The 24,108-nt window shown below is 42.1% G+C and overlaps 3 protein-coding genes and 1 long non-coding RNA gene across 4 annotated transcripts; 2 read left to right on the forward strand and 2 right to left on the reverse strand.

Moving 5' to 3' along the window:
* Positions 1 to 1,272: 1,272 nt before the first annotated feature.
* On the reverse strand, positions 1,273 to 13,235 carry LOC107275888 (SPX domain-containing membrane protein Os09g0521800). Its single transcript, XM_066303991.1, has 8 exons — positions 13,225 to 13,235; positions 11,597 to 12,110; positions 11,386 to 11,493; positions 10,968 to 11,079; positions 10,454 to 10,802; positions 9,658 to 9,965; positions 8,935 to 9,307; positions 1,273 to 2,003 (listed from the first exon to the last, which is right to left on the reverse strand). The coding sequence occupies exons 1-8, from the start codon at positions 13,233 to 13,235 to the stop codon at positions 1,625 to 1,627; spliced, it is 2,154 nt and encodes a 717-aa protein (XP_066160088.1). The 3' UTR covers positions 1,273 to 1,624.
* On the forward strand, positions 2,418 to 8,806 carry LOC112936474 (uncharacterized). Its single transcript, XR_003238750.2, has 2 exons — positions 2,418 to 4,370; positions 8,286 to 8,806. It is a non-coding gene; the product is annotated as an uncharacterized lncRNA (long non-coding RNA).
* A 1,480-nt stretch (positions 13,236 to 14,715) lies between the features above and the next one.
* On the forward strand, positions 14,716 to 18,937 carry LOC4347617 (flap endonuclease GEN-like 1). The gene is made up of 8 exons (NM_001422856.1): positions 14,716 to 15,038; positions 15,362 to 15,553; positions 15,934 to 16,104; positions 16,205 to 16,386; positions 16,479 to 16,725; positions 17,066 to 17,198; positions 17,360 to 17,889; positions 18,230 to 18,937. Exons 1-8 carry the CDS (start codon positions 14,835 to 14,837, stop codon positions 18,458 to 18,460), a joined length of 1,890 nt encoding a protein of 629 aa, NP_001409785.1. The 5' UTR covers positions 14,716 to 14,834; the 3' UTR covers positions 18,461 to 18,937.
* A 1,083-nt stretch (positions 18,938 to 20,020) lies between these two features.
* Positions 20,021 to 21,004, reverse strand: LOC4347618 (dehydration-responsive element-binding protein 1B-like). The gene has a single exon (NM_001422855.1). It carries the CDS (start codon positions 20,955 to 20,957, stop codon positions 20,301 to 20,303), a length of 657 nt encoding a protein of 218 aa, NP_001409784.1. The 5' UTR covers positions 20,958 to 21,004; the 3' UTR covers positions 20,021 to 20,300.
* Positions 21,005 to 24,108: the final 3,104 nt, after the last annotated feature.

Genomic DNA, 24,108 nt, shown 5'->3' on the forward strand with positions numbered 1-24,108 from the left:
GTTTTTTCACCTTTGTCCCTCCTGCTCGTTTCTACTTTCACCTGTGTACTTTTTACCATTTATGCCCTGTGTTTGTTCGCGAAATGAAAATTTTTTAAGTGTCACATCGAATATTTGACCGAACGTCGAAAGGGGTTCTTGGACACGAATGAAAAAACTAATTTCATAACTCGTCTGGAAACCGCGAGACGAATCTTTTGAGCCTAATTAAACCGTCATTAGCATATGTGGGTTACTGTAGTACTTATGACTAATCATGCAATTAGTTTTTGTTTTTATCTATATTTAATGCTCTATGCATATGTCCAAAGATTTAATGTGACGTTTTTAGGAAAAAAAAATTAGAAACTAAACCAGGCCTTAGAACCAAATGAAATTACAGCCTACTACTACGAGGGGTAGTACTATATTACAATTTTTCTACGATATTGTATTTGCAGGTTTGAACAGACAAAATCAAAAAAAAATGTATTTGCAAACTACGTATGTATATATTAGAAACCTTAAAATTACTGTTGAATCTAGAAGTAGGCGTATAACAAGAGTAAAATTTTAATTTCCGATGTGGATAAATCTTATATGTCCATTTTTAGGATCTTTTGATTTGTTGGGGAAAAATAAAAATTTTGAAGGATTTTAATCCTATGGAAACAAATCCTATGAGGGCTTTAAAATAAAGGAATGAATCTTTTCGTAAAGAAGAATGATTGAATCTTATCGTATCCTTAAAAAATTCTATGGAATGAGTAATCATATAGACATTTTGAATGAAAGTTAGCAAGACATTTTGAATGAAAGTTAGCAAGAGGTCTAATCTCTTGAAAATTTTCCTTTGATTATATCTCTCTCATCTAATTTATGTGGTCCAATCAAACGGTCATCCATGTGTTGTGTAATTCTCTATTTTACATTTACGTCATGTGTTTTTTCTATTCCTCATTTTTTTTTCATTCTTACGATTGAAAAGGGGCCTTAGATCTAATACAGTTTCCAGGTTCACACCACATATATGTTTTGAACTATATTTTTTTTTTCCGACAAAACCACATTAGGCAAAGAGAGGGGAAAAAGTATAAATCGACAAATTTCCGCTTGATAAACCAGCCAATTTTTTAAAAGAACAAATTTAAAACCTTTTTTTTATAAAGATTGTTCAAATTTCACCGAGTGTCATCCATATCGACGAGCGAACACAATTGAATCCTCATGTTACAGTAAACATCCATGTTACACACACACACACGAAGGATTGGTTGGCTCTTAGTCTTAGCCAAATTTAACCATGTGCAGTAATTGGTATTGTAAAAAATATATATATCTACTTTAACAGATTCAGCGATTGTATCTCTCTAGTCATAGTGGGAGCTTCCAAATGTCTAAATAATACAATATATATAAATATATCGATTCTATTTTTAATAAAAAAATTATCGTCAAATTATTTGGTTTAGTTGAATTTGATATACTCAATGGGTAAACTTTTATTTTTCGAAGCAATATATCCAAACAAGCATCGATCGGCAGTTCGGCACAGTGGCAAAGAACCAAAAGTGCCCAAAAAGACGATCGCCGCCGCCGCCGCCGTCGCCGTCGCCGTAGGAGTTGAAGTTCTACGGCGTGGATGCTAGTAGAAGAGCGAGTTGTAGGTGGAGAGCGTGGCGGCGATGGAGGCGACGCAGACGAGCAGCGCCGGCAGCAGCGTGGCGTTGAGCAGCCTCCCTTCCCCGGCGAGCAGCCCCGCCGCCGTGATGGTGCCGTCCGCCACCACCCTCGCCACCGTCCCCGCCTCCGTCGACAGCAGCCCGCCGTTGTACGTCCCCCTCGACAGCCGCGCCGACATCACCCGCGACAGCAGCGACAGGTTCACCCCTTCCACCACCTCCGCCGACACGAACGTCAGCACCGCCGAGCACACGTATTGCGCCGCCGTGTACTCCACCGTCAGCTTGAAGCTCAGCATCACCCCGGCGAGCAGCGCCATCTCCGACGCCACCAGTATCTGCCTGCAAATCCAACATAAGAATACACTGAAAAAAAAAAATCTGAAAACTATCTAGCTAGGTTGTCGAGTTGTGATTCAAATGGGACGGGGGAGGATGGCGTTAGGTTTAGACTCTCTCTCTCTGGCACTTCGGAAGGCGATTCTGAGGTCGACCTCGGGAAGGTCGTCAATGGCGGATTCGGCCCTGACGAGCGCGGGAAGACGAGGGAGGGGGATGCCCCCCCGACTTTTGACTTCGAGTCCCTCACGGGAATCTCGTTCGTGGGTCGTTTTAGGCCCGGGAAGCGGGTCGCTGGGCCTCGCGAGGCAGGATTGGGTTCGCGGGAGCTAGATCTCTGTAGCAGATAGGGGCCTGCAGCTGAGTTCATCGCGGAGGAAGAAGGTCTTAGCCCATCCCAGCGTTGGATTTGGAGGCAGAAGGGTTCGTCTCCATCCTCGAAGCTAGGGTTTAAGGCGAGGAGGGGTGAGGTGACGAGATTGGAGGCGAAGGCTAGGAGAGGCTTGCGATTTTCCTCTGGATTCACAGATTCCCGAACTTTTGCGGAAGTGGTGAGAGAAGGTATGGATCGTAGACCGCAAGGGGGGTGGCAGCCGGTGAAGCGGCGATTTGGGGAAGAGGGGAGGGGATTTCGTGACCTCACCGAAGGGGAGTTGAGGGAGAGATTGCAGAGGGAAAGGGCGAGAGAAGGGGAGAGAGAGGGAAGCAGGGAGCGAGGTGGTGAACAGCGCGGACCTCGGTGTTTTGGATCACCGGTGGGACGCCGGGAGGGGGGCAGGGGAGCTGGTCGCGGCGACGAGAACTGGCAAGGAGGTCGTCCAGATGTGGCGCGGCAGGGCGGCGGTGGAGATGGTGGCTGGCATGGGGGAAGAGGGGATGGGGGCAGACTTGGAGGAGGAAGAGCAGAAGTTATCAAATGCTTCAAGTGTGCTCAAGAGGGACACCTTCAAATCGACTGCCCGAACCCTCCAATCTGCTATACATGTAAGAAATCTGGTCATATTGCTGCAGAATGTTCAAATTTCCATCGCAAGGGGATTCATCTGTGCGGATATGGGATTGCTGGCCAGTGCTTTAATAGCATGACGATTGAGACTGATGGGGGAGAAGATGATCAGATTCCTATCAGGGGGATATTGACTGTAATTAGTGGAGAAGGTTCTGTGGATCAGATAGAATGGAAGCTGAAGTACAAATTGTTTAAGGGAGTTGTGGGACTGGAAGGTGACTGCAATCAGTGAGAAAACTTTCCTGATATCTTTCCCTTCAAAGGAGGCTAGGAGAGAGCTGACAAAATTTGATGGTTTTGATTTAAGTTCCTCTATCAAAGCTAAGGTGGAGGAGACCAACAGGACAGAGGAATCTTTTGCTGAGCTAAGAGAAGTTTGGGTCAAAGCTTATAGGGTGCCTAGAATTGCTAGAAAGGAGGAGTTGAAAGATCTATCATATTTGGTTGGGGAGCCAATTGAGGTTGATGAGACAAGTTTGAGAGGTTTGGGACCGGTTAGGGTCAAGGTGGCAGTATGTTCACCGGAGGAAATTCAGGGAAGCACCTCTGTGTTCATAAACAGGGTGGGATATAGAATCAGATGGGAGACTGAAGAAGGAAACATGGAGCAACTGAATCCTTCTCCAAAGAAGAAAAAAGAGGAAAAACAAAAGGATGTTGACAAGGATAAAGGTGATGACAAGGGTCCCTCCAAAAAAAAGGGAGAGTCATCGAAGGATGGAGAAGCAAAAGGGAGCAGAGGGCCTTAACCTCATTCAGCTCCACCAAAACTGCCAGGGTCAAAACAACAGCAGTTGCTGGCCCTGACAATGAACCAAGTTTCAGAGAAGAATGGGGATTATAAGAATCCTGAGACAATACTAAAATCTGGAAGAGATGCAGGCAAGGAGATGGTAGTATGGGAGTCACAAATGGAGCAAAAGGTAAACACAAAAGGAGTGCCAGCTGATCAGTCTCTAGATATGCTCACTCAGATGGATGTGGAAAAAATTGACAGTCTGTCTCAGAATCTGAATGACTCCTATGAGGCTGAAGATGAAGTGGACTATGACTACTCTGATTTAGAGGTGCAGGAGGGGATGATCTCAACTCAGAAACTGGAAGCTTACTTTGAAGAAGAAGGCAAAGAGAAAGATAAGCCAAACAGGGGAGAAATCTGCTTGGGGAAGAGGATAACATGAGCATGGAGATAGAAATCAATCAAGAGGGAGATAAGGAAAATGAGCAACCCATGCATGAAGCTAAGAAGAGAAGAAAAGAGGTGGTACAGGCTATCAGGCAGAGTGACAGGATCAAAAATAAGGATATCTCGGTGGCGACCAAGGCTGAAATCAGAACTTCAAAGAAGAATTTGGATGGAGGTAATGCTAATCCCTTTGCTGTCTTTTCATCTATAGATAGAAGTCAACTTAGAAAAATTGCTGAATTAAGTAGTATAATGTTAGGTAACAATGATAGTGAGATAGATAGGAATTTGGATATCATCTGTGCTAGGGAGGAGGCCCAAGCAGCCATATTCCAGGCAATGAAAAAAGTGGAGGCAGAGGCAGAGGAAGCAAAAAAGAAAGGAGAAGGGGAGATTGATAGTAATTTGAGAGGGGAAGAAATTAATTCAACTGAGGAGGAATCAGAAGGGGATGAGGTTCTGATGCATGAGAACATTGAGGGGAGTATACAGACAAGGGGAAAGAAAAAGGGGAGAAAACAGTGCTCAAGTCAGAAGAAGGGGAAGGGGAGAAGAAAAACAAAGTTCAAATGAAAGTTCTATTTTGGAATATAAGGGGAATAAGGGCTAAGGGGAGGAGCAAACAATTGATGGATATGGTGGCAGAACAGCACATTGACCTGGTATGTTTGCAAGAAACAATGAAGGAGGGTTTCACTGATAAGGAGTTAATTGCTTTGTGTGAAAATTGCTTCACTTGGCACTATTCAGCAGCTAGGGGGAGGTCTGGGGGGATGCTGATTGGTTTGAAAGAAGATCAGCTGGAAGTGTTGAGTGTAGAGATAGGGGAGTTTTTCATGAGTTTGGTGGTGATTCAGAGGAAGGATCAGTTTACCTGGGAAGTTATAAATGTTTATGGACCTGCAAAACAAAGTAAGAGGAGAATCTTTTTGGAGGAATTGAACCAGAAATTAGATAAAGGAGTTTTACCTGTTTTGATTGGAGGGGATTTCAATCTTTACAGGTTCAGCAATGAAAAGTCAAGGGGGAAAGTGGATATCCATAGGATGGAGGATTTCAACAAATTTGTGGCTGATCATGAGCTGATTGAGTTACATAGGCTAGGACAGAAGTTCACCTGGACAAATAAACAGATCTGTCCCATAAGAGTTTGTAAATAAGGAGTGGGAGTTGAAATATCCATTGACCATTGTGACGTCTTTGCTAAGAGTGGGTTCAGATCATTGCCCAATTATGTTGGATACTAAAAAGGAGGAGAGAAGGGTAGCAAGGCAGTTTAAATTTGAAATGAGTTGGTTTCTGGTACCACATTTTAAAGAAATGATCTGTAAAAGATGGCCTAAGAGATTCCAGCTGAAGGCAATTGATTTTTGGCATTATGCAGCTCCTGATTTAAGGAGAATGTTAAGGGGGTGGAAAGCAAATTTAGGGAAAGAATCAAAAGAGAAAAGGCTTCTTTTGGAACAAAGATTGATTGATATCGATAGTAAAGCAGATGAGAGTGATTTGTTTGAGCAGGAATGGGAAGAGAGGTATAAAATTGAGGAGGAACTAGAGAATATATATGCACAAGAGGAGATCATGTGGCAGAGAAGAAGTGGGGAGACTTGGCTGATAAAAGGAGACTCGAACACTGGATATTATCATGGGATAGCTAATGAGAGAAGGAGGAAATGTTACATTTTTTCTCTTCAAAAGGGAGATCAGATTATTTCACAGTTCAAAGATATACAGAATCATGTATATGAGTACTACAAATCCTTATTTGGTAAAGAGACCCTAATAGGAGTTAGTTTGGCTGACAATGCATGGAGGGAGAAGTTACGCTTGTCTGAAGAGGATAGAGAGAAGCTAACTAGAGATTTCAGTATGGAAGAATTAGAGAGGGTGATTAAGGACATAAAATCTAATACAGCCCCTGGTCCTGATGGTTTCCCCATAGGTTTCTTTAAAAATATGTGGTCTATGCTGAAAGGATTGATCAAAGAATTGTTAGATGATATGTGCAAAGGGGAGTTGGATTTGGGGAGGTTAAATTATGGGGTGATCTCATTACTACCCAAAATTAAAGAGGCTAACGCAATCAGACAGTGTAGGCCGATTTGCTTACTCAATGTCATTCTGAAAATTCTAACTAAGGCTGTGACTATGAGGGCTACAGAAATTGCTGGGAAAGTGATTAGCAGGACTCAAACTGCTTTTATCCCAGGAAGGTCAATCTTGGAGGGGGTGGTAGTGTTGCATGAGGTTCTGCATGAGCTGAAGAGCAAAGGAGAGAGGGGCATTATCTTCAAAATTGATTTCGAAAAAGCATATGATAGAGTCCAATGGCCCTTTCTAGTGGAGGTCATGAGAAAGAACTTTGGAGAAAAATTTATTGGGTGGATAAGAAATGCTGTGGAAGGTGGTAGAGTGGCAATCAACATAAATGGAGAACAAGGGGAATTCTTCAGAACATATAGAGGATTAAGACAGGGGGACCCTTTGTCACCCATCTTATTTAACCTAGTGGGTGATGCTTTGGATCTGATCCTGGAGTCAGCAAAAAAAGCAGGGGTGCTAGAAGGTCTGACTCCAAATCTGATTGAAGGAGGTATCACTCATCTACAGTATGCGGATGACACGATTCTGTTTGTGAAGCCAAGTAGACAAAACATTGCGACTCTGAAGTTCCTTATGTTCTGCTTTGAAGAGATGTCAGGAATGAAAATAAATTATCAAAAAAGCGAAGTCTTTGGTGTAGGTCTAGAAGATGGGGAATTATAGCACTTTGCTGATATGCTGAACTGTCAACAAGGAGAAATGCCAATTGTCTACTTGGGACTGCCTATAAGCACTAAGAAGGTTAGAAAGAGGGAGTTATTCTTTATAGGCCAAAAAATGGAGAAAAGATTAGGGACCTGGCTGGGAGGATATGTCTCTTATGGTGGAAAGGAGATTCTTATAAACTCTTGCATGTCCTCTATCCCTTTATATGCTATGGGTTTCTATAAATTGCTTGAAGGGGTTCACAAGAAGATGGATTCAGTGAGGGGGAGATTCTACTGGCAGGGAGTACAGAAGAAAAGGAAGAAATACCATATGATGAGTTGGAGTGCTATGAGCAGGCCTAAGGATTATGGGGGTTTAGGTTTTCTAGAAACAAGGAAAATGAATATAAGTTTATTAGTAAAGTGGATCTTTAAATTGGAAAAGGAACCACATGATCTATGCACAGAGTTGTTACATAAGAAATACTTGAAGGGGGAAAGTTTCTTTAAGGGACAAAAGGGAAATGTATCCCAATTCTGGAGTGGTCTTCAAGATGTTGCAAAAATTTGTCAGTTATACACAAAGAGAGTGGTGAAAGATGGGAGGAGAACAAGCTTTTGGGATAATGTTTGGCTTCTGCAAGTTCCTTTAAGGGTGCAATTTGAGGACTTGTATAAGATTAATGAGCAACAGGGGTGCAGTGTAAGGGATATTTGGCAGGGAGGGGAATGGGGCCTGACTTTTAGAAGAAATTTGGACAAGGAGTCCTAGGATAATTGGGTTTATCTAAAAAAGTTACTGAATGTAGTAGTGATTGAGGATGGCTGGGATGAACTAAAATGGGCTCTGGATGAGAAAAAAGGCTACTCTTCAAAATCTCTGTACAGAGCACTAAGTTTTGGAGGGGTCATTGACTCCAGAGCCCAAGGGCTATGGAAAGCAAAAATTCCCCTCAAAATCAAACATTTTCTGTTTATGTCTTTGAAATGAAGGATCCCATGTGCTGCTCAGCTGAAAAAGAGGAAGTGGAAAGGGGAGATTAATTGTAAAATGTGTGATCTGGTGGAGGATACTGAGCATATTATGTTCAGATGTTTTTTAGCTAGATTCCTATGGTGTGCAGTTAGGGAGGTGGCAGGCTGGGAGACGTCTCCATTGTCCTTTTCAGATTTTTTTCTTCTTAGTAAAGAGGGGGGGGGGGGGGGGAAAGTGGTTTTTGGTGGATTATTTTAGTGCATGCTGTTGGTCTTTATGGTTGACAAGAAATAATTTTGTGTTTGAAGGGATTGTAATCAAATCACCTATGCACTTGTTATATAATGTGTTGATGTTTCTGCAGAAATGGAGTTTGCTACAAAGTGAAGAGATGAAGGGCATCCTGAAAACTTGGATAGAAGAGATGAGTTGGAAAATGAAGCTTTGGAGACCTGAAGTTCATCTGCCAGAAGATATCTGATAATTTTCTAAGAAATGCCTTAGTACTGTGTCACTGTTCCCCAAACGTTTTGTCATTTCCTTTTAGGAACTCTATCAGGGGTTTTGCATGGAGCCTGTTCCAGCTTGCAAAACTTTTTTTTTCTCTTGCTTGCAGTACTTTTGTCTTGGGCTTTCTCCAAAAAGCCGGATCGTTATCTAATATAATGATCTTTCCTCTAAAAAAAAGTTGTGATTCAAATTCATTTACACTCATACAAAGACCCACTTCGGACGGAGCGAAGCGGAGGCCCATTGTGTTGTGCACGGTATGGATCGTTATTCTTTTAGGTTTCACCTTTATATGTACTTCCTGTGAGCCGTCGTTCGGCGTTGTAACCTCATCTTGATATAGTGAAGATATTTGCTGGCTGGTGCTCATGGTTTTTTCTCTGCTGTCTTGGGAGGATTTTTCACATTAAATCTCATGTCTTCTATAATTAATCTATATATTATTTTTTATCGTTTATTTGTCCATCGTTCCCTAAAATAGGTGAGTTTCTTGATCACCGTACCTGTCCTCGAACATGTTGCTGATGTAGGTGCCGACGATGGCGTTGACGGGGAGGACGCTGAGGCCGAGGACGGCGAGGAACACGGACACCGTGCCGATGTCCCAGCCGAAGTAGTAGCCGGTGACCACGCTCGATTCGGCGAGGAGGATCTCCATGGCGTACTTGAGCATGAAGTAGATCAGCAGCTGGACCTTCACCGATGGAGTCAGCAGCGTGTAGGCTGAGGCGACTGACGAAGCTGGCCTCAGTGTGGTCGTCGATGATGACAGTGTCTCGTTATGCTCCTCGTCGCCATTGTCATCTTCTTCGTCTTGCTCCGATGGCAGGAGATGCTCGGTGAAACCCTGCTCCATCTTTTCTTGCTCCATGTATCCTGCATTAGATAGAAAAGAATAATTTTGTGGTTAAAAAGGAAGAAATATTGGCTGAAAAAAAATCTTAGTCCATCAGGTCATAAATATTTGACGTTTAATACAAGTTTTGATTAAACTTTTAAAATTTTGACCATCAACTTTCTATTAAAATAATATTAAAAAACTAATAAGTTTATAATATTATGATAGTATTTTTCAAACAAATCTACACATACAATCTACTTTTTAAAAAAAAAACAATTACGAAATTATCAATGACCATAGGTTAAAAGGTTTGATCAAATCTTATTCTAAACGACAATATATATCAATATGACCGAGGGAAGTAATATGGTTTGCTTACTTGTACTAGTGCTACTTGAAGAACCCTCATAGAAATCTTTGACATCAGGGCCAAGATCCGGTTCTTGAAATAAAATCCACAGCCAGATCAAGTACACAAGCCAACCAAACGCCATGATCCATCCAGGCAAGGTGATCTGGTTGATGGTGAGACCATACAGGCTGAAATTTGTCTGAAGAAGACCAGCAAGGGCAGGGCCACAGGCCATTCCTAGAGCACTAGCGCTGACAAACGCTGCAGAAGCCTGCATCCGGATTCTTGGAGGAACACAGTCGCTGATGTACCTCCGATTCACAGCTCTCGCCGATCCCATACTGCAAACAAGTAATAATACAGTATTCTGATCAGTAGCTACGGAATACTGTAAAAAAAAGCTTTTGGTTGTTGGTTCATTTTCAGGATTCTGTAGCTATTGATTCTCAGAATTTGTGTAAGAATCTGAACTGTTTAAAAAGGTTGGAGATTATAGTCAGAATACTCTGTATTGTTACTTGTTTGCAGCACGGGATCAGTAGCTACAGAATCATGAAAATGAACTAACAACCAAAATCTTTCTCACATTCTCATCAGCTGCTTCCAGGATTCGCAATTCCAATCGGTTTCCGAAAAACCACTAGGGTCTTGCTTAAAACCGATCAGTTTTAGCTGGTACTAGTTAGTTTAATAGGTTTCCGGTAAACCGATATGCACCGTTTTTTACAGCAAACATGGTAACGTTAACCCTGACTGCTTCTCATAATCTTCAGCTATCTAAACGACTATAATTAACCTGACGAGAAAGACAATGGTTGCAGATCCTTACCCACAGAGAACACGTCCAAGGAGGAGGATCGTCAGGGAGCCAAGATCAAACGCCATGGCATACATCACATTGCCCAGGAGCAGCACCACGCTGCTGAACAGCAGCGGCCTGAAGTAGGACCGGTTGGACCAGGCGCTGAAGTACACCGACGAGAACACCTGCGCCACGGCCATGGAGCCGATGACGGCGCCGCACGCCGTCGCAGCGGCGCCGAGGCTGGTGGCGTAGCCGTCGGCCGTGGGGACGACGATGTAGGTGTTCACCATGTAGAGGAACGTGTTGGCGAGGTTCAGCACGAGGGACATGAGATGGTACTCGTCTTCTCCGACGTGTTGTTCGTCCTCCGTACCTGCAACAGAGAGGCGAAGCCAAGCCAAAAATATAGCACGGTGAATTAACCATGGATCGAAACAATGTTAATTGCTAGAGGATTTGGGAATTTTATCGGGGTTGGCTGGCTGGCCCTGATGAACAGGGTTAGCTCCGCCATTGATTGGACTACGTATATACGTACCTGCAGTGCTGTCTGCTTGAGCTATGAGCGCGTGCTGTCCTAGGAACCGCAGGAAGTTCGTCGAGTTCGTCAGCTTGTCCGCCGTCGCCGTTATCAGATCGATTATTGGATCCTTTTTCAGAAGTTCGGATATCACAAGATCAATAATGGTAGTTAAGAGCTATACATAAACACTATGAAAGTGTAGCACTACACCTCCGTCCTCGAATAACTATGAATGTTGACTACTGCCATATCACTTTGACTACAAATTATATTATGATGAATGAAAGTTGTAGTACCATCATATTTTCAAGTATTTATATATTTTTTTCTGAAAAGAAGATGAGCGGTTAAAGTTTTAAACTTGAATAGTGTAACTGTCAGTTATTTAAAAACAGATGAAGTAATTTGTACTGGAAAGAGGACAAGATTGAACCTTTGGAATGGCAAGAGGATGCTGATCGTAGATATTCAGATAGCTTCCCTGACGCTCCTCAAGATCACTCAGATTGCGAGACAATGCCCCAACAACGGCTCCAATTCCCTACTTATTCACAATTCATTGAATTCAGTACCTGTTCAACAACTTATCTTTATGGCAGTGAAAACATCATGACTGAATTTTTCCGTGAAACTTAGTATCTTACCACATGTCTGAAAACCTGTTGTAGCTGAGAATACGGGTGGTTTGATCTGCTTCTGACGTAATAATCTGTAAATTTGTACCCCAACCTTTCATCGAACTTCTTCAGTATCTTTCGAACCGCATTTGCATTAAGTTCGACAAACTTCAGAAGAGTTACAAGATCCAGGCCAACTGATCTGTAATCTTCTCTTAGTTCAGTGATCTCCTGGAGAAGTGGAATGTCTTGAAGCCTTGCCCTTCTTTTCCCCAAATCTTCAAGCCTTGCTGCAATTAGCCCTTGCTGTTCTATCATGAACAGCACAATCTTTTCAATCTGAAAAATACATATAAAAAACATTAGATTACCCTGAATGAATAGTTTAAGCTGAATAAAACCGCAAGTGCTAAAGTTCACCTCATCATCAAGCAACTTTGAGAAGTCCTTAAGAACACGTCGACGATATTGTGTTCCTTCTTTTGTCTGCTCCGTGTATTCGTTTACTCTTCCCTTCAACATCTTGTAGTTAAAGTAGTACCTACATCAATCAGGAAAATAAGGCTGAAATGACCAAATTTATCAGAAAAAAGGACATGGCAGTTCAGGTGTGAATGTCAATTGTAGAATTTGGGGCCTGTTCAGATTGTAGCCAAAATAAATCTTACCAAGTTTTGTCAATGATAAAATTTTAGCAAGATGGCAATATTGCTAAAATTTTGGCAGGATTTCTTATGTATTGACTAAATTTGGCAACAAACTAAACATAGACATTTTTTAGCAACTTTGCTAAAAAATGGTATGGTTGAAAATGGCATCAAATTAGTGAATAGGCCCTTGGTTGCAGGATTGAAACAAATTATATTTTATTTTCTTTTTTAAACGAAGGCAAAATCTCTATGCTTCATTTCATGGATAAAGAAGAGATGAAGAAAACGGCCATACTCCTCCCATCCTGGAATTTGATCTTTTGTTAGTTTATTGGAGAAGTTCACCATTTTTCTTCCCTGCTTGTGTTTGGCCTGAAAGAAAACATTCAAAACATTTTACTGTTACAAATCAACCGATCAAACATCAGATTATCTACAAAATGAGGCAAAATAAGATCTCACAGAAACAAGCAGATGGAACAGCCACAATCCAGCAAACTTGGGAAATGGATGCAACAAATCATTTAATTCCTGGTTTTATGTGGTAGCATCTGGCTACCTGAAGACTTATATATAGCTTTGCTTTGGGATAAGACTTTAGCAGGGTGGATGAACTAATTAATTATCATGATATACCAAAATTGTTGGCTGAAACACGGTTGTGCTTTTTTTTTTTAACAGTTAGACATCAGATAATAATATATCATTCTTCAGCCCTCATATTTATCTGAATTTTCTATTGATTGACCCTAATCACATAGAAAATGTAAATCTCTAGTCTGACTTTTGTCCTATTATTATATGATTGAGGCATGTTAGATACTGCTACATATAACTGTTTATATTATTATTATTATTATTATTATTATTATTATTATTATTATTATTATTATTATTATTATTATTATTATTATTATTATTATTTATGAATCTGGAATTAATTTTGTATATTTAAGGGATCATATACTTGTCTTTGTAGGAATGCCTGCTTTAAGATTGGGAAACCTGTAGTGCATTACTCTTGAAATTCCTAGTATCTGTTTATGTGGTAGCAGAAGGAAACAAGAAAAGCTCATTCAAAAAAAAAAAAAGAAGAGAAAACCTATGTTTATTTTGATTTTTTTTCTTTTACTAAAATAGATAATTGAAAGAGTAAAACAACAGCTCATCACCACACATCTGTAATTTATGTGTAGTTCATAGCACTAAATAGTAGATTAGGGTGGAAACAACAAAAGTCAGCTGCTTCCTCTTGATGCGTATGCACAGAGTGACACAGACAATTAAGAACAAGCCTAACACTCTTGTCTTGAACGAAGATTAATTATAGTTTTAAATTAGAACAAGAATCATGGAAGTCATGCATGCAAAGAAATTCAGGATACTTGAGCATTATCAAGTTTGAAACGAACTGGTATTGTAGAGTGCGTGCCCAGCTGCCATAACCTGGCAAAACACAGTTGTATAGTTTGATACCAGCTTCACACGCATCCTGAAATCTGAACAATTCAGATTCTTGAATTCGCCCCTCTTTCAGAAGTCCAAACATGAATGGACCCAATGGAATATTTGCAGACAGAAAATAATTTATGAATAAAACTTTTATATATGTGTTCTTAACGATACAACAGTAAAGGCTAAAAAATAAACTTTGATGAAAAAAACCCAAAATCAACTCTAAATTTAAGGACGAAAATTCAAATTTTGACTGATAAGTATAAACATAAGTAGAAAGATAAGGCCCAAAGCAGCGTTCACAATTCTGACGAAAATCAGTCGAATTCTGTGAAATTTCGACGTTTCGACATGGCTCGGAATTAAGTTTCAATTGAAATTTCGAAGGTTAAACAATAGATTTGGTCGAAATTCAGTCGAAATTTATGGAAAACCGTGATAACGATGGGGCTCAAAATTTAGTGGTCAACCAGTAATGTTAACCCTAGCCCAAAGCCTATTAGGTACTTCTTCCCTAATTAGAGTCCAAAAGCTGATAAGGCACAAAACGACTTATTAGAAAATTTAAAAATATGTTTTAGATAATATTTTTATATTTGTGTCCGTAGTCATTTAAAAACCAATACCGTAAAATAAACTACAATAAGTAAGTCCTAAAAAATATTTTTAAAAAATTAAAATTTGAAAGTTGCTTAACTGAAAAGCGAACAATAGAGACCCAAAAGATACCCAGACTGTTTGCAATCCCAAAGCACATCTTAAATACTACCAACAGATCAGCAGATAGCCTATTCCAATCCGTTCAAGAAAAATAAAAGAAAAAAAACTTTCCTTTTCTATAGGACAAAAAAAAAACCTTCTCTTGTCACTCCTGATCGCGAACAGAGGCTACGCTTTGCTGATAGCCTGATCTCTTCTGTAACGGTAAAAAAATAATTCCAATTCTCCCATATAAAAAAGGCAAAGGAGAGAGGGAAAAGGAAAAAAAAAAAGGAAAAAACACTAGACATAATAAGCGAGTAAATTATATCGGAGAGGCCCACCTGCAGCGACCCAACCCGACCCAACCCAACTCGCGCGAGCCCTGCGGTTTCGCCGGCGAAACGAGGCCGACCTAAACCCTCCGCCGCCGCCGCCGCCGTCGCCGGGGAAGAAGAGAGATGGGGGTGGGGGGAAGCTTCTGGGACCTGCTCAAGCCGTACGCGCGGCACGAGGGCGCGGGGTACCTCCGCGGCCGCCGCGTCGCCGTCGACCTCTCCTTCTGGGTCGTCTCCCACAGCGCCGCCATCCGGGCGCGCTCGCCGCACGCGCGCCTCCCCCATCTCCGCACCCTCTTCTTCCGCACCCTCTCCCTCTTCTCCAAGGTGAGCCACCCCCTCCCCTCTCCCCAGGGTTTCCTTCCTTCCCCTCCGCCCCGCGACATGTATGTAGCTTCACTTCCGTTTCTTGATCTCCCCCAAGGTTTCTTGTTCTTAGTACATTTCTAGCGTTTTATGTGATTATGAACAATCTGCATTGCGGAAATGTACGTTCTGTGCTGTTTTCAAGACTGAATCTTGGATGTGCAACCGCCGTTGGGGTCTATGCTTGGGGGCATGGGGGCTAATGCTGTTCAATGTGTTTTGATTCCTCGATTTGGGCCCGGAATTTTGATTCACGTGATGGATTATCTCTGGAACTGTTGCAGATGGGTGCTTTTCCTGTGTTCGTGGTGGACGGCCAGCCGTCGCCGCTCAAGTCGCAGGTGAGGGCCGCGCGATTCTTCAGAGGATCTGGAATGGACCTCGCTGCGCTGCCGAGCACGGAGGCGGAGGCCAGTGCGGATGCGCTGGTTCAACCGAGGAATGCCAAGTTCACGCGATACGTGGAGGATTGCGTGGTGAGTGTCCGTGCCATGGCTGTGCTTGTGATCCTTCCTTGTCAGTTTAGGATGTGTAATTTGGTCGTACAAGACAGTTCGAAGTACGATGTAATAAATTGCCGCTTAAATACCATAGGCATGATTCAACACGGTGTTTATAAGCCTCTGAAGTAATATGTTCGAAATTACTCTTATCTAAATAAAAAGGCGGGAATTTGTCAAGGCGCGAAGCGGGTCGGTAGAAAAGAAAACTTTCCATAGTAGCGTCTCCCAAGTTTTGCTTAGATTACTGATGAGCGGGTACACGTGTTTATGTGTTTTGGGGATCTTGCTGTCGCCTGGGGTTTCTATGGTAGTAAAGGTCATATTTAATGATGCCCCTTATCTTATAATTTTAGGAACTGCTTGAATATCTTGGAATGCCTGTGCTGCGGGCAAAAGGTGAAGGTGAAGCTCTTTGTGCTCAGTTGAATAATCAAGGCCATGTAGATGCTTGCATCACTTCAGACAGTGACGCTTTCCTCTTTGGGGCTAAGACTGTCATAAAGGTTCTCCGATCGAATTGTAAGGTAAGCAGTTTATCATAAATATGTAACTGGATTGAATTGTTTGCTTCATTTTCTCTGTATTCTGTAATATGGTATCACGATGTTCACCATTTTTTTTCAGGAACCTTTTGAGTGCTACAACATGGCAGACATTGAGTCTGGTCTTGGACTAAAGAGGAAACAAATGGTAGCAATGGCACTTCTTGTTGGCAGTGACCATGACTTGCATGGTGTGCCTGGTTTTGGTCCTGAGACTGCACTTCGGTTTGTGCAGTTATTTGATGAAGATAATGTTCTAGCTAAGTATGTTTAATGATTTCATTATTAGTCCTCCTAGTTTATTTTTAGTGCAAAATGTTGAATTTCTCTGGCTAATTGTCTCTATACTTCTCCAGATTATATGAAATTGGTAAAGGGGTCTATCCATTTATAGGAGTTAGTGCGCCCAATATTGATGATCTCCCATCACCCTCCACAAAGAGTCTACCGCGTGCGCGATCACCGCACTGCTCACATTGTGGTCACCCTGGCAACAAGAAAAATCATATCAAGGATGGGTGCAACTTTTGCTTGGTTGATTCATTAGAGAATTGTGTGGAGAAGCCAGCTGGATTCATATGTGAATGTCCTAGTTGTGACAAGGTAGTGCTGTTTGTTCCAGAGTATATTGTAATTATGTATTCAACTGTCAGTTTCTATATATTTATTTCAGCCTGCATTCCAAATATTAGTGCGCTTAATATACAATCTGCAATTTGTACGAGAAACTGCTGTTTACATATGACAAATTTATTTGATAACTGCCTTTTGTAACAATTATCATATTCTCAGCAATAATCATACCCTGTTTGTCAATGTTTCTGATGTCATCTTTTAAACCACATAATGAGGCTTTATGTTGTGTATATTCTTGTATACTTCAGTGTTTCATGGAGCATAATTCTCAACATATTAATAATATCTTTTTTGAGATGAATATTAGGCACGTGATCTGAAGGTGCAGAGAAGAAATGAAAACTGGCAAATCAAGGTCTGTAAAAGGATAGCTGCTGAGACTAACTTTCCAAATGAGGAGATCATTAACTTGTACTTGAATGATGACAATTTGGATAATGGTATTCTTTTTCCCAATAACACTTCTTTCAATATTTCTTACTGACGCCGTTATTTTAGAATGGGGACTGCTTTGGCCATCTATATCTTGTCTCATTTTACTCTACAATACTGTATTTGCTTGCATTGGTATCTGGTATTTACCTCTATGTTCAATTTGCAGAAAATGGTGTTCCATTGCTTACATGGAATAAACCTGATATGGAGATTTTGGTTGACTTCTTATCTTTCAAGCAGAACTGGGAGCCAGCGTATATTCGTCAGCGGATGCTTCCTATGCTATCAACCATATATTTACGCGAAATGGCTTCATCTCAATCTAAATCATTTCTTCTTTATGATCAATATAAATTTCATTCAATCCAACGGATTAAGATAAGATATGGTCACCCATATTACTTGGTCAAGTGGAAGAGAGTCACTCGTAGTATGATATCCAATGATCCACCTAGCAAGCAGACAGAATTGGAGGGGAAGAATGATAAGGTGGAGGTATTGGATGGAGATGATGAGGTAGTAGATGAAGAGGAGGAGGAGCCTACAATGATTTCCGAAACTACTGAACTGCTAGATGAGCCAGATGTTCCACAAGTACTGGATGATGATAAAGATTGCTTTTTATTAACTGATGAAGACATTGAGCTAGTGAATGCTGCATTTCCTGATGAAGCACAAAGATTTCAGGAAGAACAGGTATGCATTGGTTGCTTTCTTCAGATAATTTAAAATATGCATGATACTTCCAGGACACATCAGTCAGTTACTGAAATAGAAAGATGAATCATGAATCATAAAGATAATTGCACTGTGTTCAATGGCCCTGTTTTAAAAATGCTAGGTTCACTTTGTTGGTGCTTTTGTCAGTTACTGCTGAGGCTTGAATTGTCATGTTTCTTTCTAATGTGGTATCATATAGTTCAATCAAGTTAAATTGCTTATAGTATATGATTTATATATGACATATCAGCATCTATTTGTTTAAAAGAAAACTTTTGCTGACTGCGGTTGACACAAATGCAACGAATTCATGCAGAGGCTGAAAGAAGCAAAGTCAATAGCACGGAAATCCAAGCTCAACGTGGCAGGTTTCGAAACACCAAAAGGTCCAAGGCCTAGTGGAGTTCAGCTTAGCATCAAGGAGTTCTACCGCTCCAAGAAAGGGCTGAGTGGCGACTCAGGGAAGGACGGCTCAAGAAAATCCTCCGATGTGGACCTCAGCAAGAACTTGCCCAAGTCTGTCCGACGACGCCTCCTCTTCGACTGACTGACAATTGGTCTCCCTTCTGTCTTCCCAGTAGTCCTGCTGCTACTGTTGTACATGTTCCAGTAACATTTCTTTCGGCCAATGGATGTACATTGCGTGGCCCGGTTTTTGTACAGGGAACATGCATGTCTTGTAGCTGATGAGAAACAGTGTTTTGGGGGTTGAATCTTGTATCTGCTGCAACCATGTATATTTCATGCCATATCGCATCACTGCTTGCGTAGCATGGAAGAATTGGACCTGAAATGAGCTGTACCAGCTACAGTGCTTCCTTTGGACCAACAGTGTCAGCTCTACACAAGGGTCAATTCTGTCTACGGCGATGAAAAGTGAAGAGTTCATCACCAAAAAGGTGAAAAATGTGGACAGTTTTTTGCAACGAAGATTTATGCCCTTCCTCACAAGGAGTTGACCTTGAACGTATATACAATCTTATACTTGTGTGTGTACTTAATATCTGATACTGTTGGACCCAGTATTTTCAGAGTTCTGACCTGCCCTGATGTCAACCTGAAAAGAGTACTCCGTAGAGTACTACAAACATCGCCTTTTCAGCAAGAGGGGAGTAGGTGATGAGGAATGATTGATCCTGATTTCTTGAACCATGGGAATGGATCAGAAATTCAGAATCAGACCATGATAATGATTCAGCCAACTTATCATCAGTTCAGACTTGCAGTGGATCAACTGGCGAAGTTCAAGTTGAGAGAGTTGCTTTCTCCTGCCACAACACAAGTAGCAGCGGCTCGCAAGTTGCACGTGTATGCAACTGTGTGTCACGTTGAACGAGTCGTTTTTTTTTTTCTAAATCATGTTGGTCTAGTGGATGAAATCGAGTGTGAAAGGAGAAGAGAGTCTGTCAGTGAGAGAGACGGAGATGTTTTTTTCCTTTTTCTTCTTCTTCTTCTTCTTTTGCAGCGTTGGGCGCGATGCAACTTGACTTGCGAAGCCGCGACAGTGCGAGCTTCCTCACTGCAGCTAGAAGAAAGTGGAGAACGTCGCTACACGCATCGACTTTTCGTCTCTGGATTTTGATGGTTCCGTTTGGTCCCAGGGTGTTTGGTGTTCAGTTTTTTTTTTCTCTTTCTGGAGTCTGCTTCAGGTTAATTTATCCTCTGTTGTGCTCTTTGTTCAGAGACGATCGTTAATAAAATTGGGACAGAGCAATGGTGCAAAGATTTTACACCTAGATTACTGACACCATAGTGGTGAAATGGAATTTGCTGAAACTTGTTAAGAGTGTCTCTGCATTAGTGTGAACTGATTTAGTCTTCTAGTTTAGCTTACAGGTAAAATTGCAGTTGGTTCAGGAGGACTTTTGCCCCGTTTGAGACAGTTGAAATTGACGGAATTATGGATAATCTATTTTTATAGCTATTTAAAGATGTAAACGAATGAATCAACTACTATTCTTTTCGTTTTAAAATACAAGCTTGTCAGAAAATCCTTATATTTTAATTAGGGGGAGTACGAGGTTGAAAATTTGTTTTAGAAAAGTATATTCCAAGATAACTTCACATAGAAAATTTTCGTACGAATCATTAGCTCAAGAAGCGTGCAAACGTAAATCCAAAATCCATAAAATCAGAGAAGAACTTGACCAAAATAGCTCTTTGGAGAGGAGAAGTAAATTTACAGGAATTCATTGACTGCACATTCAAAATCAGATGGAATCACAAAAGGAGGGAGAAATCTGGCACATTCCAAAATTACAAAAATTGCCATTCATCCTCAGTCTCATTGCCTACTCTGTTCTAAATTCACCAATACTCTGTTCTCTTTTTTCCCCCAATTTCTGGAGAATCAAAATTTGTCCACACTTTTCAGTGCGAGATTTTGATTAGTAGCTCCAGAGCGGCATGTCGGAGCCGGCGAGCTCGCCGTCCTCCCACCACGCTCCGGCGGCCGGCGGCTCGACGAGCAGCCCCTGCGCCAAGCTCGCGTAGTACGACCCGGCGTCCATCCCGCCGAACCTGAACCCGTCGTCGAGCTCGAACGCCCCCGCGTCGAACACCTCCGCCGCCGCCACCGGCAACACGTCCTTGTTGTCTTCTTCTTCGTCGCCATCGTTGGCGAAGGTCTCCGCCGGAGACGACGGCGCGGCCGACTGGCGCTGGAACGCCTCGACGGCCACGGCGACGGCGTCCCTGACCCCCCTCGCGCCGGCGAGCGCGGCGGACGCGGGGACGGGCGGCATCCGCCACGCGGAGTCGGCGAAGTTGAGGCAGGCGGCCCTGCCGCGGAGCGCCAGCGCGGCGGCGTCGTGCGCGCGCGCCGCCGCCTCGGCGGTGGCGAACGTGCCGAGCCACAGCCTGGAGCCGCGCGCCCCGGGCACCCGCACCTCGCACACCCACCTCCCCGCCGCGCCCGGCCGCCCCCCGCGCCGCCGCACGCCGCGGTACACCGGGTGCCTCGTCTCCCTGAACTTGGTCCTTCCCGCCGGCCTCTTCGGCGGCTCCGACCACACCGTCCTGTACGCCGCCTCCTCCACCTCCATGGATGACTCTCTCTGGTTCACTTCGCCGGCGAGCTTGAGCTGAGCTGAGGTTGGAGACTTGGAGTTGGAGATGGAGAATATTTATAGGTAAGTGGTGGTCGTTACTCGGTGCGAGGCGCACGCGGGGATAGCTGGAAATGGAAAGGGAACAGCGTGCGGGTGCGGTGGTGGGCCCGCGTGGCAGCTCACACTCTCGCTGTCTTCAGTCTCACTGCCCGCTGCTGCTGCTGCTACTCCAGCTTGCAGGCAGCTTCACGGCGTTTTCTGTGGTTTCTGTTGGGTTTTTGGGGCTGTTTCTGCAGGGTTTTGGGGGGATTTGGCAACGGTTTTGGTCTCTCGGTTGACAGGGCTCTCTAACTTGACGAGGGAAAACATTCTAGATGGGGTTCATGGGGGTAGTGCCGTGGTAAGGTGAGGTGTATGGTTTGGCTTTACTTCTCTCGAAAGAATACTTGCTCCAAGGTGAGACTGCACGAGTGTTACTCCGATCAACTTCATTTCACACTCTCAGTTTTAGTCAAAGATGCCATGAGTGTCGTAGTAGGAGATACTCTAAGGCTGCGTTCGCCACCGTTAGATTGGGAGATAGTTTATTCCGTTTTCCGCGCGCACGCTTCCCAAACTATTAAACGGTGTGTTTTTTTATAAAAAATTTCTATAGGAAAGTTGCTTTAAAAAATCATATTAGTCAATTTTTGAAATTTAAAATAGTTAATACTTAATTAATCATGCGCTAATGGCTTACCTCGTTTTACGTATCTTTCCAATCTTCTCTATCTCCCCTTTATCAAACTCAGCCTAAGTTTGCCTTCGCGGTTTTACTCCTCCTAGAAGAATACTTTTTATACTAATATGTCTCAAATAGAACTAGTGATACTCCGGTCAACTTCGCTTTACAAGACGTAGGACATGTTTAGTTTAGTACATTACCAAATATTGGTTGTGATAAATAAAATATATGGCACCGTCAATTCTTCGATAGAATAATGTTGTATTTGATTTAATACCAATTAGAAGCCAAAACTTTGATTAGAATTTAGAAATTTCTAAATTAGATATTGGCAATGCTGATAATCTGGCTTCAAACCAAAATTACCATGTCTATTATTCAAGCTATCAAACAGGGACGGATCCAGCATAAGGGCAGCGGGGTCTCGAGTCCTCACTACTGGCGTGAAGACTATAAGAGCCCCATAAAGACCCCACTAATTTTTTTTACCATACGTAGATGGGAGGGGGGACTGTAACTCTATCTAGTCCTATTTCTTTCTGGATCTGCCACTGCTATCAAAATATTAGGGTCTGTTTAGTTCACGAAAAGAAAATTTTTGGGTGTCGCGCATCGGATATTTGACCGGATGTCGGAAGGGGTTTTTGGTAACGAATAAAAAACTAATTTCATAACTCGCTTTGAAAACCGCAAGATGAATCTTTTGAGCCTAATTAATCCGTCATTAACAAATGTGAGTTACTGTAGCACTTATGGCTAATCATAGACTAATTAGGCTCAAAAGATTCATCTCGTGATCTCCCCCCTAACTTTGTAATTAGTTTTTAGTTTTTTAATTTATCTATATTTAATACTCTATATATGTGTCTAAAGATTTGATTTGATGTTTTTAGAAAATGTTTTTTGGAACAAAACAGGGCCTTGGTATCGTATGTTTTGGTTTCAATCCAAAACAGACCGTACGCCACTCGAAATGATTCTCTCATACCCCCAAGATGTGTAACGACTGTTTGTACCGCCACTTATTAACTTTTATGATAGTTGTTGTTAAAAATAGTTTCTTGCATAATCGAATGTTCCGTTAATCGTTAAAAATTTCGCCTTTGCAACAACCAACGATAAATTGGATATAAAAAAATAGAGAAACATACTCTCCCTATCCCCAAAACAAACAAACCTAATAAAGAATCTAACACATCCTTCAAGCCAAATTCATATTACTAAAATATATAACATAATAATCAAGTAGTCAAAGTTATATTTTCCTCGTTTAGAAAGTAATAAGTAGGTTCCTTTTGTTACTAGAAGGACAACTTTGATACTGAAGTCGAATTAGCACGAGTAATTTGTTGGACTTGTAACAAGATAGTAGTACAGGGCAGCACACCGTACCACTACCACACCGAACACCGGTGACCGGTCCATCACACGCACCATCAGTCAATTACCAGTTCACCACTACCCAGTGAAGCGATAGCTCATCCCATCTCATCTCGCCTAGAAGGATTACGATAGCTGGAAGAAGTGAGAAGATTCAAAGATCCCGTGCCTTTTTGAGCCAGCAGGCAGCAGGGCCCCATGACCACCACACCACCGTGACCGAGACCGAGTCGGAAGGACGGCCACATCTTCTGGATTTACTCGTCATTCGGAGAGAGTTGGACTGGACCAGCTAGTGCTTGCGTGAAAGTTACCCTGCCCGATTCTTCTTCTAGTTGGCCGCCACAAACCAACGACTGAACGAACGATGCCCTGTTTCCTCGGCATCTTTTCACATACCGTTTACGGCTGTGTTCGGCACCCCTTTTTATAACCCATCTCTCTCGTTTTCCGCACGTACATTTTTTAAACTACTAAACGGTGTATTTTTTTTAAAATAAAGTTTATATACAAAAATTGTTTAAAAAATCAAATTAATCCTTTTTTTCTAAAAAAATAGCTATTACTTAATTAATCATGCGCTAATGAACCGCTCCGTTTTTCGTGCGTTCTGTTCCGATTCCCAACCATGAATGGCGAACACAGCCTACATCCACTGACCACTGTTCTCTAGCATTGCCATGACATTTTCCCCTACTATACATTTTTCCTAGGTTAGGATAGCCATGTATTCTCCTTTTCTCTGATGAAAAGATATTTTATATGTTTTGAAGAAATTGCCACGTGATTGATATCCACGGCCAAGAGATCAGATCAGTATCCAATTACTTGTATATTGTTATCTGTCGAGGTGTGATTTGTAATTCGTAGCCGTTTGATCCGGAAAATATGTAGTAAGATTTTGGAGGGCTGGTAACCTTGTTTTGGGTTGAAATGCGAGCCTAGCGAGATGTCGAATTTTGTAAATATCGCTAAATTCGACACGGAATTTGGGGGAGCTTCGAAATTTGAGCGAAATTGGGAACACTGGTAAAGACTATA

Source organism: Oryza sativa, chromosome 9 (assembly GCF_034140825.1).
Source record: "Oryza sativa Japonica Group chromosome 9, ASM3414082v1".
In the NCBI taxonomy this organism is placed as follows: domain Eukaryota; kingdom Viridiplantae; phylum Streptophyta; class Magnoliopsida; order Poales; family Poaceae; genus Oryza; species Oryza sativa.